Here is a 20412-nt window from a genome sequence, read left to right as displayed (position 1 = left end):
AGAAATTGAGAGGCAATTGGCAGATGGGGAGGTTTATAAACCATTATCCAGTGATCCCCTGTTGGGCATTATACGAAAGATTAAAACTTTACTGGATTATATGGTTGATAGGGGAGTGATCACTGACAAATTGAGGAATTATTTGATGGTCAGGAACCCAGTCACGCCGACCATATATGTTCTCCCTAAAATTCATAAGGACCCAGTGTGTCCACCAGGGAGACCTATAGTGGCCGGCATTGACTCGGTTTTTTGCCCATTAGCGATAATGCTCGATAAAGTACTAAGTCCCTTGATTCAAGAGGTACCTTCCTATATAAGGGATACTGGACATTTTCTTCATAAATTACAATCACTAGGAAATGTGGGGGAGGGTGTAATTCTGGCCACATTGGATGTGGCCAGTCTTTACACGTCTATACCACATAGTGATGGGTTAGAAGCAAGTCAGTGGATACTGAGGGAAGGAGCGCAGTACTCTGTACATCAGATTGATTTCTTCCTACAGGCTTTGGAGATCATATTATGTTGTAACTATTTCACTTTTCGGGAACAGTACTACCTCCAACTACGTGGAACCGCGATGGGATACAACGTCGCCCCGTCATATGCCAATGCCTTCATGGCAAGGCTTGAACAGCTACACATTTACCTTGATGTAGACTTCTCCAGACATTGTTTGGCCTGGTGGAGGTACATCGATGATGTATTTGTGTTATGGCGGGGTGACGTTGACTCCCTACAGCGGTTCCATGGTAGGATTAATGGGGTACATCCCTCAATCTCATTTACGCTGGTTTATGATCTCCAAAAAATCCACTTTCTTGATGTTCTAGTATACAAAGATTTAGAAGGTTCTATATGTACTTCTTTATTCACAAAGCCTACTGATAGGAATCAAATTCTTCATTTTACCAGTCAGCACCCCCCACATACGAAGAAATCAATCCCCATTAGCCAACTCTCAAGGGTACAGAGGTTAGTGAGTGAAGGGAAGGAAAAAGAGAAGCAGGAACAAATTATGTGCCACAAGTTTAGAGAGAGGGGATACCCAGAAAAGGTGATTCAACAAGCCCAGCAAAGGGTCAGACATCCTAAGGGGAAAATTAAACAGACGCAACGTGTGCCATTTGTCACCCAGTTTCATAACAATAGCGAAGCTATTGGTAAATTACTACGCAAGCATTGGTATATTTTACGAAATGCCTATCCTACCATACCAGAATTTAGAGCACCTCCGCTTATCTCCTATAGGAGAGGCAAAACTATTGGGGCACATGTCACTTCCACTTTAGTGAGAACTAAACCTAAGGAGACTCATACATTTTGGGGAGGTAGATCTAAGGGTATGTATCCTTGCCTTAGCTGCGTACAATGTCCCTTCGTATTGAAAGGTAGAGAGTTTATTCACCCCCAGACTGGCCAACGGATACAGCTAAGAGGACACTTCACGTGTATTTCAAAATTTGCGATTTACGTGTTGACATGTCCGTGTGGTCTCATCTATGTGGGTGAGACCACCCAGATGGTCAAATCACGTGTATCGCAACATCGGTCTAGCATTAATTTGGGCAATACCACATTACCTGTCTCAAAGCATTTTGTTGATTTGGGACACACGGCAGATCAGCTTAAATTTATGGTTTTGGAAGTAGTACCGCCCATGAAAAGAGGGGGGGATCGAGAATTGAAACTTAAAGAAGAGAGGTATGGTGGATTAATATGCTCAAATCTTTATATCCTCGGGGTTTAAATCGTGATTATGACCTGTTTTTGTTTCTATAGATACATGTATATGATAATGCTCTGTACCTATGTATATGCAAATTTTGAGGTCATTTCCTGTTTTTTGCCTATATAATGTGATACCTGTGATAAGCTGAGAGAACTCTTTTTGGGCTTGACAAAGGGCACATATGTTGTCCGAAACGTTGCCTTGAGTGATGCTCTGATCTTTAATACACTTTTTTGCAATTGACGAGTGCTGCTTCTTCTTTACATACTCTATATATATATATATATATATATATATATATATATATATATATATATATATACATGCTGCATAAATGGCTGCATAAAAACCATTGTATTCTGCAGCACATCATTAACTAGTCTTAAAAGGAGTGATGTGATACCATGTTGAATGTACATCCTGGGAGTTTTATTTTTGGGTCATTCGGTTGCCCCATCAATTATATGGAGTAAGTTACATAGTTACATGGATAAGTTGGGATGAAAAACACACCAATTGAAAAGTTCCTTATAATTGGCCATTCTATAACATACTTTGGGGGGTATTCATAAAAACTGTTTTTTTCTGGTTGTAGTTTTTTTGACAAATGCTTTAATTTTTGAAATTTATTATACCCTGGAGCTTCAAAAAGTCAGAATCCGAAAATCCGTCATCTCAAACCTGTCCAGATTATGTACAGGTATGAGATCCATCATCCAAAATCTCATTATCCAGAAAGCTCTGAATTATGGAAAGGCTCTCTCCCATAGACTCCATTTTTATCCAAATAATCTAAATTTTTAAAAATGATTTCCCTTTTCTCTGTAATAATAAATGAGTGCAGTGTACTTGATCCAAACTAAAATATAATTAACCCTTATTGGAAGCAAAACCAGCCTATTGGGTTTATTTTATGTTTACATGATTTTATAGTAGACTTAAGGTATGAAGATCCAAATTAAGTAAAGACCCCAGGTCCCGAGCATTCTGGATAACTGGTCCCATACCTGTATAAGTCAATGAAAGATGTCCCTTTTACAATTTAAAGGTATTGTGATCTGCACTGGGTTTCATCTGATAACCTCAAAAATTTGAGGGATATGGGTGTCGAATCTGAAAAATATGTACGATTTTGGTTTTTGCTTGATTCTATCACTTTTTTTCCCGACCTGACTTTTTCGAGTTATTTCATTGGGAGTTTGGTCAAACACTATTAATGAATATTGGAAGGTGTATGCTGGAACAAGTGTTTCATAGCACCTAAAGTCTCAAACTTGTGGCTTTCTGGGCTTTGATTGAAGGTATCAGGAGACATCTTATAGTCACACAAAATGATATTCTTGCATTAGAGGTGTTCAAGGGGTGAGTAATTAGCCATGATTGCATTGTGAACTTGTACAGTATGTAGAGTTAAAGGGCTGTAATTGTGGGATAGTGCGTATAGTCAGGCCAGAACTTAGGCCGGCTAAACCTATTTAGGCCAATGAGGCCCTGTGCCCACAAGGAGCCACCTCCAGCTCTGAACAATAAGGAATATCTTACAATAAGTGAAAGTAGAAGTGGACCTAAGGTTTGATGTTGAAATAAACAAGCAGGTGCATGAAAACAAATCACTAGGGAAATATTCGCTCATTATATTTGACATTAGATATGCTAGGATTACTGTCGCTAAAGGGCAAAAAGCTAAAAAGCCAATGCCAGCAGTCTTAATTACCTGCTTTAATTGCCTCCATGGGACGGTTCCTCTTTCATTGCCTCCCATGGTGCTTCCTGCAGAGGTGTCACCTTCTTTGGTGTTTTTGATGACAAGTGGGGGCATTCTGTACAGACAATGCCATGCATTAGATGGAACTATTAACTACAATTATAGTATATTTATCCACCCACTAGGTGAAACTAAGAGTGTAATTTAGATAGTGTGGTAATTCAACCTGGCACCCTAGCATACCTCCCAACTGTCCCTTTTTCGGAGGGACAGTCCCTCTTTTGACAGCTCAACCCGCAGTCCCTCATTTGTACTGGAAAGTCCCTATTTTCTCTGCACTGAACAGCCAGAAAAAAGAAACAAAGTTTCTAACTTAATTGACATTTAGCAGAGAGTACAGAACAGCTAACAGGTGCAAATAAGATACTTTGTAACAATTTTGAGACAAAAAAACTGTTTAGATAAGGAGAAATATTTTCAAACTTTCATAACCTGCCAAATTTAGTAAAATGAATCTGGTAATTAGGGGGTGTGGGCACAGAAAGGGGTGTGGTGAAAATTTTTTGCCGCGCTACGTGTGAAAAAAAATTTTGTCCCTCTTTTTACTTCCAAAATGTTGGGAGGTATGTTCAGGTGCAAAAAAGATACTTTGTAACAATTTTGAGACACAAAAACAGTTTAGATAATATAGAAAAATATTTTCAAACTTTCATAACCTGCCAAATTTTGTAAAATGAACATGGTAATTAGGGGGTGTGACCACAGAAAGGGGCGTGGTGAAAAGAAATTTGCTGTTCTACGTGCGAAAACATTTTTTGTCCCTCTTTTTACTTCCAAAATGTTGGGAGGTATGCCCTAGGCCTTTTCCAAATCAAAATTAGAAAGCTGCCCCACCCTGAGTCAGAAAAGAGTCTCAAGGCTCTAATGTCCAGGTATAGTTTCAGTAACTTTAGATTCAATGCAAATATATATAGAATTGCCCTTCTATCTAGGGGTGACACAAAAGTGGAGAATTCCTATCATACTTACCATAATCCTCTGGAAGCCCCCATTTCCGTACTAAAAAAATTCGGAGTTCAATTTTGCAATCTGTTCTAATCTGCCAGCATAAATCTAGCTTCTCAGCACGATCCCACATAGAATAGCCCAAGCTCATGCTGCTGTAAATAGTTATAGTTCAGCAGATTAATAATAGTAATAATGGTAAATAGATCTTTATGAAAATCCTGTTTGGATACATTTTAATGCAGATTTATTTATCCCATTTGGGACACTTGTCATAACTGTGTTATGTCATCATATTTATACTATCACTGCACAGTTTAATTATTCACAGCAGTCTTGCCCTGCTTTATGGCAGCTGAGATTCTAGTGCAGTTTTCTATACAAGAGTCCTCTGCACTCATTATCAATATATTAAGGACATTGAAACATTTTGTGCATACTGCTACTGAAAAATGCCTTACCCTTCAAACAAAACAGGGATTGTTTGTCCATATATTGCAATATATTTAAGCTGCCAACTACGTCACACTCACCCCATATCGGGCCAGTTTTCTATGCAGGACATGGCAGGCTTTCGGCATCTGTTGACAGGTTTTTATCTAATGTTCCCCTGTATAATTGTCTCCAAGGAACGGATTAAAAAAAGATTTGCTCCCAATAAAGACTAATTATATCTTAGTTTGGCTAAAACTACTGTTTTATTATTACAGAGAAAATGAAATCAATTTTAAACATTTGGATTGTTTGCATATAATGGAGTCTATGGGAGATGGCCTTTCCTTATTTGGAGCTTTCTGAAAAATGGGTTTCCAGATAACTAATCCAATACCTGAAGTGGGCTGCTTTAATTTTTTTTGCCAGGGCTGGTTTTTTCTCCCAGTCCGGCCCTGGTCAAAAGTATCCTTTGTTTCATCCTCAGAGTCCACCAAGGAATCTGAAAGATTTTCGGGTAATAGGAATTCATCCACAGAGGAATCTTCCACTGTAGTACCAGCAGTACGAGCTCTTGAAGTTAACCCTTTATTTTCCATCACATTCTCATTAGTTAAGGCAGGAAAAGTAGAAGCTGAACTGCAAAAATCCCTCCAGCAGGATTTGGAAAAGAAAGGGGAGAGGATGGAGAGTCCCAGAAAATCCCTTGTTCCCCAAGTACTAGGAATCTAGAAGCTAATGATAATAAAGGACTGCAAATGTCACAGGCTACCTAAAAGGGTCACCTCCATGACATGCCTCAAAAGAAGACAGAGAAACTCCCTTCGGCCTTGTGTTTTTATATGGTCATGAAATTCCTCAGTAACTTATAATATAGTGAATTAAGTACCCCCTCTTGTAAAATATAAGGATATTATAAGTTACCGAGGAGTTTCATGACCATATAAAAGTACGAGGCCGAAGGCCGAGTGTTTTTATACAGGTCATGGAACTCCGAGGTGACTTCTAATATCATTATATTTTGCAACTGGGGCTACTTTATTTATTATAATACACAAATTTCAGAGAGTCATGTGACAGAAATGACATCAGAACTCACCGTTTATAACTGATGACATCAGAACTCACCGTTTATAAGGATATAATTTACAAGATATTCATGGCAGGAAAAGTATTATATCCTTATATTTTACAAGAGGGGTACTTTATTCACTATATATTTTACAAGAGAGGGTACTTTATTCACTATATAATACACAAAAGCCATGAATATCTTGTAAATTATATCCTTATAAACGGTGAGTTCTGATGTCAAAATATAAGGATATTAGAAGTTATCTCAGAGTTCCATGGCCTGTATAAAAGCACTCGGCCTCCTCGGTAACTTATAACTCACTGAAGCAACTTTGGGTGACTATTGAAAATGCATTAGCGCAGGCGAATTTTCGTTGTAGCCTATGAGGGAAAACGCAGAGGCAGTTCGGGGAGATAGTCGCTCAAAAGACGAGACGATTAGTCGCCAGGCGACAAAATCTCCCCGAATCTCCTTGTGTGGCCTTACCCTTAAAGAGGGATATTCTATAAGACATCATATTATGTGTTTAACATCTCACGTGATATATTTGGTTACTTGTCCCTGTGGTCTATCTTATATGGGGAAAACTGATTTAACGCTCAGTTTGAGAATGGATGGACATAGATCTGCAATAAGTGTAGCTTTCACTCAGAGATGGTAAGACAAACAAGCCTGTAGCAAAACATTTTTTGCAAAAGGGCCACAGACTCCCCACATTTAAATATATTGCGATCGACCATGTCCACCCCTTACAAAGGGGAGGAGATAGATCAAAGGCATTATTACAGAGGGAAGTCTTTTGGATAAAGAAATTAAATACTCTTTCACCACATGGGTTAAATGAACATTGTTCCTTATCCTGTTTCCTCAGTCAAAGATAAAATCTTTGGTTGCAACATTTTGACAACATTGTAATTAAATGATATTATTTGTGCTTCCTCGATACTTTGTTGCATAGTCAGCTGAATCTGTCAGCACAATTAGCCTATTCTTGAGTTTTGTGATGTCATGAACCAAAGTGAGGCTGTTTACTGATTGGTTAATTATTTTGTTTTTAACTATTAATGTGATTTTAACCATGAATCTGGGTCTTGATAAAATAGTCAGGTGATCCCACTGGTGTCTAATAAAAGGGCAGCCAAGTTTGGGAGTTTTACTTTGAAAGCAGCTAGTAAGTTGCAGGTAAAACGTATTCGTCCCTTTTATAAAATGTATAATTAAACCATAGAATTCTTAATGAATCAGATGAAAATTGAGCATAGGACTGGCCAGATATGGGATGACTTTGACGTAGTTGGCCAGCTTAAATATATTGCAATATATGGACAAACAATCCCTGTTTTGTTTAAAGGGTAAGGCATTTTTCAGTAGCTGTATGCACAAATGTCGCTGTCTTAAATATATTGATAATGGGTTGAGTGCAGAGGACTCTTGTATTTGTCTATATGTTTTTTGTGGTCAAACCCTCATTGCACCCCCGCCTAATGATTTTAAAAACTAGTGGTGAGCACAACTTTCCCTTGTTTGTTATATATATATATATATATATATATATATATATATATATATATATATATATATATATATATATATATATATATATAAGAGCTCAGGATTTCTGCAGCTAAGACGTTTTTGCTTTGTGGAGTGCACTTGTCACTTGCAGCTCAGATTGATTGGTTTACTCACAAGCTATATGTTTCATAAGTAAACATATAAGTATATGTTTAATAAGTAAACAGGGTTATGAACCTAAACACTGCTAAAAGGGCGGCAGCTGACGAGCTTGTGTTGGACTTTGGCGCCATTAATCTGGAATATTTTGGTTTAGTAGTTGGAGGCGTGTATATTATATATAAATAGTGCAGTGTTCTTAAAGTCATACTGATGTGCTGTGAATCAACAGAACAGATGATGGGGGGTTAGTGGGGGAATCATTTGAGGAGCACAAGTGCAAGTGCATTTTGTTGAAATGGGTGTAAAGTTCCGTGCCCCAAACTTATAGTGTTTTTTAAATACTAGAATAAATTTGCAATTGTTTTAGTGCCATAGCTGGATTTCAAGATGCTGTGCCACTCTACTGCCCCTCTACTGCTCACACTGCCCCCCCCCCCCTTGAACCTAGGGTTGCCACCCAGTATATTAGAAATTTACTGGCAATGAAGTAGCCGATAAATTTGTACTACGCGAAAGTTCAGCCCCTGGCTCGTCCCTGATTGGCCTAGAATCTAATGGAAAATACACTTTCTCTTCTTTTTTCTCTTCCCCTTTCCTCCCCAACTGGCTGAAAATAACTTCTAGAAAGGTGGCAACCCTACTCACACCCAGGACCGCCATCAGAAATTACAGGGCCCCATACAACAAAATTTCCTGGGCCCCCTGGGCTGCACCCACCGCAAGCCCCACCTACAGGTCTGCCCTCCCCACCCCCACAGGTCGCCCCCCACCACACAGTAAAAAACAAAAAATAGTGGTCACTAGGGTTCCCACATGTTAATAAAAAATAAAAACATATTGGTGGTCATGGCCCCCCATAAAAAACATTTGTGGCCAGGGCCCCCCCATTAAAAAATATTGGTGGCTAGGACCCCACATGAGAAAAGAAATATTGGTGGCCAGCCCCCCCCCCCACATTATGAGAAAATTGGTGGCCAGGGGCCCTTAAACGCCCATGCCTTGCCGAAGTCAGCAGCTCTCAGAAAGTTGGGGGGCCTGGCTAATCAAGTAAGTGTGGCGTGGCAGGGCCCCCCTTACCCTCGGGCCCCTACAACTCTCCCTCCTGTCCCCCCCTGATGGCTGCCCTGCTCACACCTCCCTCGCAGCTGCTCACAATCCTCACACTAACCTGCTTCCCCCCAAGATCTCCCATTTAGGGTTGCCACCTGGTTGGTATTTTACCAACCTGGCCGTTAGAAATGCTGCTTGATCCCTATGTTATTTATAGGGAAAAACCATAAAGATATAGGAAGGCTGGTATTTTTTTTCCAGAAAAGGTGGCAACACTAGGCCCATTGAATCTCTTGCACTGGGGACTTGGTGGCAGGAGATGTCAAAATCTCCCATCCAGTCCCAAGTGGTGATGCAGCCAGCAAAATGTTTGCTTCCCTAGGTTTAGTGAAAGTCTGTAGTAGCTATGGACACAACCTACTGTGGGGACCCTGGATGGCAGTAGCTTCAGGGGTCGCTAGTTTTAATGGGCACACTTGTGCATCATTCAGCAGAAGGGGCAGGACTATCATCAATATGCCCACAAGTGCGCATCAGTAGGCACTGGTGCATGTGTTGGTACATTGTTGCAATTTGCTCTGCAAATGTTAGCTACAAACACCCAAATTACAAAAATGCAGAGGTCAGGATGCAGCTGCAATGATGCTGGAAGTTTGGGAAAAACACTGCATTGTGGAGAAAAAACACACTGCACTGCTAGTGCTGCAGAGGCTTTGGACTAGTGCAGAAGGCTAAGTATAACTTTATGTTGAAGTGTATTTCTCCTTTAACATATCCTTACTTTTAGAACAATACAAGATACTGTTGAATGTGCTTATCTCGTTTTTAATATCAGAGCTTTGGAGCAGCCGTACTGTTTGTGTACATGGCTATGCTTCCAGCGTAACACCAAACAAAACACTAAAAAAATAATCCTGTTGGGTGTGAACACAAGTAGCACCTCATTTCCAGGCCCGGATTTGTGGCGAGGTCACAAAGGCCTGGGCCTCGGGTGGCAGAATCTTAGGGGTGGCATACCTTCCCTTTTGTGGACTGGCCCCCACCTCTACTAGTAAAGTATTGGCAAAAAGGTGGCACCCCTACCCACATTCTATTCATTACTATAGTATTTTTAGAGGCCTATTTATCAATAGCTGAAAGTTACAGTCCAACATTTGATGAATACACTTCTAAGTATTATAGAAATGAACAGAATGTGGCCAAACATCATCTCTAAATAGCTCCTTATCAGTCATAGCCAAAATACATCTTGCATATTTTTTGACAACTGAAATCTGAACCTTTTCGGGCCACAGTGGAAGGAGCTGTAGCTTTTGTACAGCAATCTTGTCTCACGAGGCATTGCCCCGCAAGTTGCCTGGGGCGGCAAAAAGCAGATCATTGTAACTTTAAGAGACACATTTCTGGTTTTAAACCGTCTCTTCTAGTGCACTAGTGATGCTCCCCCCATGGACCCGCTGTGACACGAGGTAAGGTAAGAGCAGTATGGGGGGGGGCATCACAGGAGCCACCTCAGGGCAGCTTAGGGTTCAATTGCCCCAGTCTATAAATGTTTAATATTATGATTATTATTACATTTGTGGCCCAAGGCCATTAAACTATTTAAAACACCAGTTACACTAGAGCTGTCAACTCCCCCCTATTTTTTTGGGAGTTACCCAATTTTGGCTTTCTCCCCCTGGTCTCCTATCGCATCCTTCCAAATTTTAAGCATTCTCCTGATTTTTTATGCATGTTCCCTTTAAACTCCGGGTGTGCACAGTAAGCACTCAGGGCGCGGAGTAATTTGCGCATATGAGTGACGTCACTTCGGGGTCTTGGGAACAGTGGGAATAGGAGCCAGTGGAGAGTAGACATCATAAAGCCAATGTGGTCCTTGAAAGGAAATCAAAGCAACCAGATCTGGGTCCCATAGCCGAGCATATAAACTACCAAATCTCTCTAAAGGACCCAAATTGGCAACTTAAATCTGCCCGTGTATGGACACCTTTATTCACAGGGCGAAACTAAGGGTAGGCAATAGAGGCACCTGCCTAGGGGGCAATGAAAGGAGGGCACTTTTCCTCCCTCTACCCGCACTGCCCGAGGCAGACTTCCGGGTTCCTTTTATAGACCCGGGTGGACCCGCCCCACCGTGGATGTAATAAAAGGGGTGGGGAGAGCAGGCGCAACGTCTATAAAAGAAGAACCCGGAAGTCGGAAGCCAGCATTTGAAGGTGGCGAGGCAGGGAGAGCAGGAGAAGAGCCCAACCCGCACCCCACCCGCGAAGAGGAGTGCAAGATCGGCCCAAACTTGCCGTACCTGTGGGCCACGTGGTTATTGAGTCGGCCTTCCCCTAGTCCATGTTTGCTGTTCTCCCCTCCCTTCCGACACTCTCTCCCCTCCTGTAGTCCCTCTCGTGCTCTGTGCATGTGCGTGCAGTGTTAGTCGAGGGGGAGCGTGGTGGTCGGCCGGGTCACCTAGGGCACCCAGGCGGCTTGGCCCGTCGCTGACTGATAGGGATGGAAGAATCTGACCCATTTCGCTTTGCGAAAAATTTGCGAGACAGCATAAATTCAATTGATGCATGACAAATATTATCAGCCATCGGCGTCAATGGGCGTAATTTTTGCGGCGAAACTTGGGGAAAAATTTCACTCGTTACTATTCACTGATGGAAAAAGGAACCAACTTCAAAGCACAAACATAGAGACTGACAGACACACTAAAACATAGACATACAGATGTACAGTATATGTCCACACACACATAAACAATACATGTACAAACACATACAATTTATAGACTTTTTTCCCTTTATTAGATAAAGTATCATTTTTGTGCTGTGATATATTTTCCTCAGTCCCTAACTGGGATATGAGTAAGGGATGAGGAAGTGAATAAGTTACACACAGCCTGTAGGGAGACATTGTGATCACGCCCCCTTCTAGTCACAGATTCACTGAGGGCTGCTGCTGTGGGGAGGGTTTGAAGCAGACACGGAACAGTGAGCGGGTAACCGGTGGCCTGTAACTGGCAGCAGCTGAGGGCAGATTTTTGTATATTTTTATTTATATAGTGATAAGCACATGCTCCTCAGCCAAGCAACAACATAAATAACTAAGTGTCTGTGTTGACCGGTTTCCCTGACAGGTGAGCAGGGGCGGGGCATAGAGCTAAGGGGAGGGGACAGGGAGGCAAAGTCCTAGTTCTTAGGGACACGCAGTTTCAGTAGTGGGAAAGGAAGCGGAGAGAGAAGGAAGTTGTGAGGAGCCAGTTTGGATACAGTTGTATGGTGCTGCAGTGCCAGGAGTCGCCCAGGAATTTGGATTGTGTGAAGCTCGGAAGAAGCTGTGTATTGAGAGATCAAGTGGCACACAGGATAAAGTGGGATACGGGAGCTGCTGTACATCCTATAACTGCGGTGCCATCTTTTGCCCCAATCAGTAGCTGTACCGTGCTGATGTAGGGTTGACACCTTTTCTGGAAAGAAATACCGGCCTTCCTATATATTTAGATTTTTTTTCCCTATTAACAACATTGGGGTCAAGCATCATTTTTACCGGTCAGGCCGTAAAACACCGGCCAGGTGGCAACCCTATGCTGATGACAGTATCAAGTTGTGCCCAGGATGTAGGACACACTGCCCCGTGCCCAGGATGAAGGACAAGCATTGTGCCACCCCAGATACCTGAATTGCCTGATACCCTGTGTATCCACACTGTGGGACGTACCATCCTGGGCCCTATAGCAGTCTGGGATGTGCCATTAAGGCTTTAAGACCTGTCATTCCGTCTCCAGGTTGAAGGAAGAGTCAGGTTATAAGACTTGCTACTGTGTGCCAAGGAACCCCAATTCATTCTCTCTGTAGCTGCCTCTAAAGGGCTTATCACTCTTACAGTTCCCTATATACAGTATTTTCCCTTTAAATCCCCACTGCCTACTCTCACGTACATGAGTACCGCTCCCCTGAGAGCAATAATTCAAAGAGCTGCGTGACAGACCAACAACGGAACCTCTTTTATTAGTGATACTTTGTACCGTACTGGGAAAGCCACCCACAGCCATGAAGCACCCGACTGTCATCGTATTCCTGTTGGCTCTTACCCTGCACTATGGATTCTGCACAATCACTTGCACTGGGGTAGGTTACATTTACTGGGTGCTATGGGAGGGGGTGGCCAGTCAACCTGTGAAAATATCGGTCAGTAATGGCAAATCAATGGTCCAACACATGTTTAAAGCTGACAATTCCCAGCACTGCTTCACCTACTTAAAGGCATCTGGAGGGCCACAAGTCGCCAATGTTAAAGGGGTTGATCACCTTTAAATTAACTTTTAGTACAATGTAGAGATGAGACAATTTGCAATTGGTAATTTGTGGGTTTTGTGTTATTTAGCTTTTTATTTAGTAGCTCTCCAGCTTGCTATTTCAGCTATCTAGTTGTTAGGGTCCAAATTACCCTAGCCACCAGGGCCTGGCTGCTCTAGCATGAATGTGGCTACCAAGTTAAAGGGGTTGTTCACCTTTAAATCAACTTTTAATATGATGCAGAGAGTGACATTCTGAGACAATTTGCAATTGGTTTTCATTTTTTATCATTTGTGGTTTTTGAGTTATTTAGCTTTTTATTCAGCAGCTCTCCAGCTTGCAATGTCAGCCACGTGGTTGCTAGGGTCCAAATTACCTTAGCAACCAGGGCCTGAATATAAATATGAGTAATAAAAAAGTTGGAATAAAGTTGTATCCTTATAGATCATTTGTTTTTAGATGGGGCCAGTGACCCTCATTTGAAAGCTGAAAAGAATCAGAAGAAAAAGAATACTTCAAAAACTATAAAAAAGAAAGCTGATTGAAATGTTGCTTAGAATTAGCCATTCTATAATATAGTAAACATTAACTTAAAGTAACAGTAACACCAAGAGTTCTGCACTGGTAAAAATGTTTTGTTGGTTTATTATAGTTTATATTAATAAGCTGCTGTGTAGCCATGGGGGCAGCCATTCAATGGAGAAAAGGCTTTGGTTTACATAGCAGTTAACAGATAAGCTCTGTAAAATACAATGGGAACTTTTCAGTCATCTATTATTTAACCTGTGTCTTTTCTCCTTTTTGCTGGCTGAATGGCTGCCCCTACGGCTACACAGCAGCTTGTTTATATTAACTATAGTCGAGTTTCTGAAGCAAACACATGAGTTACTAGTGCAGGGTGACAGTACACCTTATTTTAATTCTTTAAAACACTAACTTTGTTGGTATTACTGTTCCTTAAAGGGTTGGTTCACCTTTAAGTTTGTTATAGAATGGCTCATCCTAAGCAACTTTTCAATTGGTCTTCATTGTTTATTTTTTATAGTTTGGATTATTTGCTATCTTCTTCTAACTCTTTCTAGTTTTCAAATGGGGGTCACTGACCCCATCTAAAAAAACAAATGCTCTGTAAGGCTACAGATTTACTTTTATTGGTACTTTTTATTAGTCATCTTTCTATTCAGGCCTCTCTATTCATATCACAGTCTCCATTTCTAATTAATGCATGGTTGCTAGGGTAATTTAGACCCTAGCAACCAGACTGATGAAACTGCAAACCAAAGAGCTGCTGAATTGAAAGGTAAATAACTTAAATAAAAAATTAAAACCAATTTCAAATTTTCTCAAAAAAGGTTAACAACCCTTTAAGATACTGTGTGATGGGCGGCAATTGGATCGATAATATAATATATATAATATATTAAATCAGTAATATTGGCCCCTTTTCTGGGCAGTCATGGCATTATATAGGCCCCAAGTGTTAACATGACTTGGGGCAGCTGGGAAATTGACAAAATGTCTAGCCCCATGTCAGATTTCAAAATGTAATATAAAAAAAACTGTTTGCTCTTTTGAGAAATGGATTTCAGTGCAGAATTCTGCTGGAGCAGCACTATTAACTGATTCATTTTGAAAAAAAATTTTTTCCCCATGACAGTATCCCTTTAAAGTTATCGACCAAAACAAACAAATCAGTGTTCTTTGGCCACCGAACTGCCAACTTCTCAGATAAAGTAACATTCAGACCCTTTATAGCTGCCAACATTTAAAGGGGAACTCCACCCAAAATTTTCTTTTTACATAAGGAAAGAAAATATTATTCTAAGCAAAATTCCAACTTCTACAGTTTTTTGTAAATGAAATTGGTACTGAAAGTTGTATTAGTTTATTCCTTTCAGTTCTCTGCTTCTGAAACCAAGTAGCAGAAGTCAGTTCTTCTCCAGCTCTGTTATTATTATTATTATTATTATTATTATTATTATTATTATTATTATTAACATGTATTTATATAGCACCAACATATATCGCCGCACTGTAAAGTAAATGTGTTTATACAACTAAATCACATGGATTACATGCATAGAACATATGGAATTACATACATCACAACCAATACCGGTGCAAAAGGTGAGAAAGGCCCTGTGCAAAAGAGCTTACAATCTAAAGGATGGGGAATAAGACACAAGGTGTGGGCAGATCATAATGAAGTGGGTGAGAGATGTAGTACTGTATGTGGTATTGAATTAGGTAGTTAAGCAGAGTTAGGGTAGGCTTCTCTAAATAAAGGCACCCATACACGGGCCGATAAAAGAACGAGTCGGCAGCTTATTGGCCTGTGTGTGGGGCCATTCCGACGGGCTTCCCCAATCGATATCTGGCTGAAAGTTGTCCAGATCTTGATGGGGCAGGTTAAAAAATCCCGTCTGATCGCGGTCGGATCTGTGCATGTATGCGGTCCAGCCATCTAACCACCCGTATTGAATGAATTATGATCCGATTGTTGGGCCCTAGGTAGGGTTGCCACCTTTTCTGGAAAAAAATACTGGCCTTCCTAAATTCTTGCTGTTTTTTTACTATTAATAACATTGGCATCAAGCATCAGTTTTACCGGCCGGTAAAATACCAGCCAGGTGGCAATCCTAGCCCTAGGGCCCACGATCAGATCAGCCCGATATCGCTCACTTCAATGTGGGCATATCGGGGAGAGATCTCTACGTCTATGGCCACCTTTAGTGCGTTTTAAGAGATCCTTTGAAAGCAGAAAGGTTGGGATCAAGTCAGACAGACCGGGGAGAGCATTCCAGAGGAGGGGTGCTCAGCTAGCTTCTGCTACAGCTTTTGAAGAGTCAGAACCAGCAGTGCTAGGAATATAAACAAAAACGCTAACATTTACAATGTTTGAAAGCATTGATTTCTTTTTTATCAATGACAATTTGCAGGCTGCTCTTATTTTGTGTGCTTTTTGGGTGGGGCTCTCGTTTTCACTTCTCCATAGTGCAAGACTGACATCTACTACTACTATAGTAGATACAATATTTCAAGGTATGACATTGACCCACAATATTTATTTACAAACAGGTTTCAGAACAATGCAGAGCAGTCTCAATTCAGCCGGCAGTTAGTACAAGCCTGTCACGCTGATAGGGACTTTTCTTTTTGTCCACAGCTAAAGGAACCAAAACATTTCAAAAACACCCGGTGTAAAGTATCATTTACATATTAATATGCCAGGGCATTGCAGGCCAACAAATTTCATAACATTGCATTATTCAAGGCAAACTTGAACTCCATCTCTTTCCACACTGCCCATCTATTGCCAGTTCTGGCTGCTGATATCAGACAGAGTGTTTTCCTTGTAATTATCCGTAATAGTTGCTTTTGCTATATGTACCGTTTGTCTAAATACCACTTTTATAAATGTCATGCTAGCTATTGGAGTGTAATTTTTTTCCACCAGAGTACACCAAATTCTCAATTGCCTCAACAATATTTTTTAACTGTCACCCTACTCCAATTTTTTTTTAAAAAAAGTCGGAGCGACATAATATCATCCCCTTAAAAGATTAGTTCACCTTTAAGTTAACTTTTGGTATGTTATATAATAGCTAGTTCTAAGCAACGTTTCAGTTGGTCTTCATTATATATTTTTTAATAGTTTTTGAATTATTTGCCTTCTTCTGAATCTTTCCAGCTTTTAAATGGCTACTAATGAAAAGTAAAGAAAGGTGAGGCAGAGCACACTCCTAAAGCTTATGAAATGAGAACACCTGGTGCACAGTGTTAGGAGTACGGCATCCTCCACTAAATCCTCAAATAGTAAAACACTGGCACTCAAGGAAACTTCATGCAGGGTTACCCCTTGCTGGTTTATTAGGTGCGAATGTGCAACGTTTCGGGGCGAGCCCCTTTATCAAGCATACTACAATGATCATTGTGCAGACAATTTAATGAGCGACTTATTACAATAAATTAGCATACAAAATTGAAAACCATGCCCTTCAGCTTGCAATTGTATATATAGTCCCATAAAACATAGTGTTAAAAAAGCAACAAAAAATGTCCATGTGTAACATCCGTAAGCAAGCTGTAATGATGCAAGGTCAAACTGTGCAAAGTAGATTTGATCATTCCAAGTGTTACAAAACAGTGTATCTAAAAAAAGATTACAAAATCTTCAGGCAAAAGCCTGTTCACTAAAAAGATAGGTTGTGAGGTTGGTCTGTAATATAAGCTGATACTACTGGGCTGATTATTAAATTCTGATGCTAATTGCACTGGTTTCTGTGCTGCCATGTAGTAATTATGTTTATTAATTACTAATCAGCCTTATATTGTGACATTTCTATTCTATGTGTACTGTATATTGTGAGTGGGTCCCTAAGCTCAGTAAGTGACAGCAGCACAGAGCATGTGCAGTGAATCAGCAGAAAAGAAGATGGGGAGCTACTGGGGCATCTTTGGAGACACAGATCTTTACTGCTAAAGGGCTGTGGTTGCCTTAGGCTAGTACAAAAGCTCAAAACATAATGTTCAACATATTAAAAGCTACTTCTTTAGTTAAGTTTTAGTTCTCCTTTAAGCAACATTAGAGGCGTTTCTGTAACATAAAACAAGCCACATATATGGTAGGTATGTTGTAACAGATGTGAGTGGCGGTGCTTGGGCATGACTCACTGACTGTAAGTGTTCCAACTGGTTAATTCTATACTGTGCAACCCAGAGACATAAATATTAATGTAGTGATGCACCTTAGCAATGCGGGGGTTAAGCTTGTACCATTGCAGTCATTCCCTAGGAACGTGGTTGATCGGGAAGGTCTACTGTTTTCATGTGTCCATAGACTATAAAAGATTACAGAATCTTTCTTAATTCCTGGCCAAATGCTTTGCCAAGATGGGAATTATAAGGGTGTAACACCGGTAGGAGCTCATTCGCAAGGGCTTTGTACACTTATAGGGCTGCATGACTCTTTTTCCCATGATTCAGTGACTATTTCCTTATGATTCATTGTGAATGAACCCAAAACAGATCTAAACGAGTTCATAGCTGTACTATAAATTACTCTAAATCCGTGAAAGAGAAGATGCTCGAATAGTTAGTGAATCAAAGGGGTTTTACCTTTGAGTTAACTTTTAGTATGTTATAGATTGGCCAACTCTAAGCAAGTTTTCAATTGGTTGTCATTATTGATTTTTTTAATAGTTTTTTTTTAGAAATCATTTGCCTTCTGCCTTTGCTTCTGACTCTTTCCAGCTTTCAGATGCGGGTCACTGACCCCATCTAAAAAACAAATGCTCTGTAAGGCTACAAATGTATTATTACTGCTACTTTTTATTACTCATCTTTCTTTTCAAGCTTCTCCTATTCATATTCCAGTCTCTTATTCAAATCAATGCATGGTTGCTAGGGTAATTTGGACCATAGCAACCAAATTATAAGCATTATGAAAGATAGCTCATAGTACAAGTTGATCCAGGGTCTAGTCCAATTGCATCTTTTTCCCCTCTGAGGCAAATTGGAGAGGCTTCAGATGGGGTTTTCTTTTTGCCTTCCTCTGGATTAGCTGGCAGTTAGGCAAGTACTATATAGCAGGGGTCCTCAACCATTTTTGGACTGGGGACCGGTGCCAAAATTGTTTTGTTTTTTTGAGAATATTTGCAACTCGCTAAAATGAACGCTAACGTAAGCTGGTTCGTCAACGTAGTTACCGCAAGTGATCACAATGACTTCTTTTAGTAAACTTAGTCGCTGCAAATATTTTAGCGGAAAAATATTTGCAGCGGAAACATATTGTCAAATTTACGGCGTTTTAGTAGACGGACCCTAAAGACTTTTTTCAATTACTTTCCATCTTTAACTCGATCTCGAAACTCGATTGTATCTCGTTTAAGTAAAATCTTGAACGTCTAAACAAATGTTAGAGACCCAAAACTCTGATTGAATTCGAAACGCAATTGGAATTGAGTTTTTCTCCTCGAATGTCAGGAAGGCTATTAACTTCAATAGGTCAGCGGATCTCTGCCATTGACTTCTACATCAACTCAGCAGGTTCTAGGTGGCGACCTATCGAATTCCAGTTACATCCAGGGTAGGGGGATGATAAATCTTGGTTTCGAATTTAATTTTCGAATTCGAGTTGGTGGTTTTAAACTCAAAATTGTGAGTTTTGACCAAAAAAGAACCTCACAAATTCAAATTCGAATTTATCATTCAAAACTTAGTAAATCTGCCCCCAAGAGTAATTAGCGTGCTACAATTTGTTGGTGGGGCATGCAGCAGTTCAACCTGTTTCTCCTATAAATACATTCTAAGTTTCTTTCTGTGGGTTCATGAGAATTGGTGTCAGGAACATGCTAGAAGCCTGTAGTCTCCATTCTTGTTACAGATAAGTGAATAGATAATAACACAACTGTAGTGATGTCTTGGTCATGGGTGAGTGATACTATTTGTATTCGTGCCATGTGTATGTCTATAAAGAGAACAGTAATTGCCTTTTTAGCCCACGCCCATTTGCTCTAAAACTTGACCTTCCTCATTCCGTATTATCGCTCAGAAGTGAAGCGTCCACATTCTTTGGCAGCACAAATAATCAGCCCCATGTTGATTAAAAAGCAAACAAAGGTGCCACGGGTGCTCGGGTACAAAGGGACCTGGGTTTCCGAGGCTTGGTACATATAAGCCGTTGTTACTAGTTTGTGTTGCTTGTGGATTTAGCAGTCACTTGTTTTGTGTTTATACATATCAGGCAAATTTGTACAGTGACCCAACTTAAAGGGCCAGCTCACTATGAAATCATACCTCCCAACTGTCCCTTTTTCGGAGGGACAGTCCCTCTTTTGACAGCTCAACCCACAGTCCCTCATTTGTACTGGAAAGTCCCTCTTTTCTATGCACTGAACAGCCAGAAAAAGAAACAAAGTTTCTCACTCAATTGGCTTTTAGCAGAGAGCACAGAACAGCTAACAGGTGCAAATAAGATACTTTGTAACAATTTTGAGACACAAAAACACAGTTTAGATAAGGAGAAATATTTTCAAACTTTCATAACCTGCCAAATTTTGTAAAACAAACATGGCAATTAGGGGGTGTGGCCACAGAAAGGGGTGTGGTCAAAAAATTGCTGCGCTACGTGCGGGAAAAATTTTTTTGTCCCTCTTTTTACTTCCAAAATGTTGGGAGGTATGTGAAATTGTTCCACATAGATTATACATCATTCACTGTTCCTACGCACAGGGAGCTTACAATTAGGGATGCACCGAATCCAGGATTCTGTTCGGGATTTGGCCTCTTCTAGCAGGATTCGGATTCGGCCGAATCCTTCTGCCCGGCCGAACCGAATTTGCGTATGCAAATTAGGGACGGGAGGGAAATTGCGTGACTTTTTGTCACGAAACAAGGAAGCAAAAAAGGTTTTCCCTTTCCCACCCATAATTTGCATATG

At 40.5% G+C, this 20412-nt stretch overlaps 1 protein-coding gene across 1 annotated transcript in view; it reads left to right on the top strand.

Moving 5' to 3' along the window:
- The first annotated feature begins 11849 nt into the window (after positions 1 to 11849).
- The window catches only part of LOC108714709 (interleukin-17 receptor C), a 58222-nt gene continuing 49659 nt past the window's right edge, over positions 11850 to 20412 (top strand). The window contains exon 1 of the mRNA XM_018259163.2: positions 11850 to 12803. Coding sequence (XP_018114652.1) covers positions 12726 to 12803 — 78 coding nt within the window. The 5' untranslated portion in view covers positions 11850 to 12725. The remainder of the gene's footprint in view (positions 12804 to 20412) is intronic.

The sequence above is a fragment of the Xenopus laevis genome, chromosome 4L (genome assembly GCF_017654675.1).
Source record: "Xenopus laevis strain J_2021 chromosome 4L, Xenopus_laevis_v10.1, whole genome shotgun sequence".
Classification (NCBI taxonomy): Eukaryota; Metazoa; Chordata; class Amphibia; order Anura; family Pipidae; genus Xenopus; species Xenopus laevis.
The sequence above is the reverse complement of the archived record's forward strand: the minus strand, read 5'-3'. Positions and strand labels throughout refer to the sequence as shown.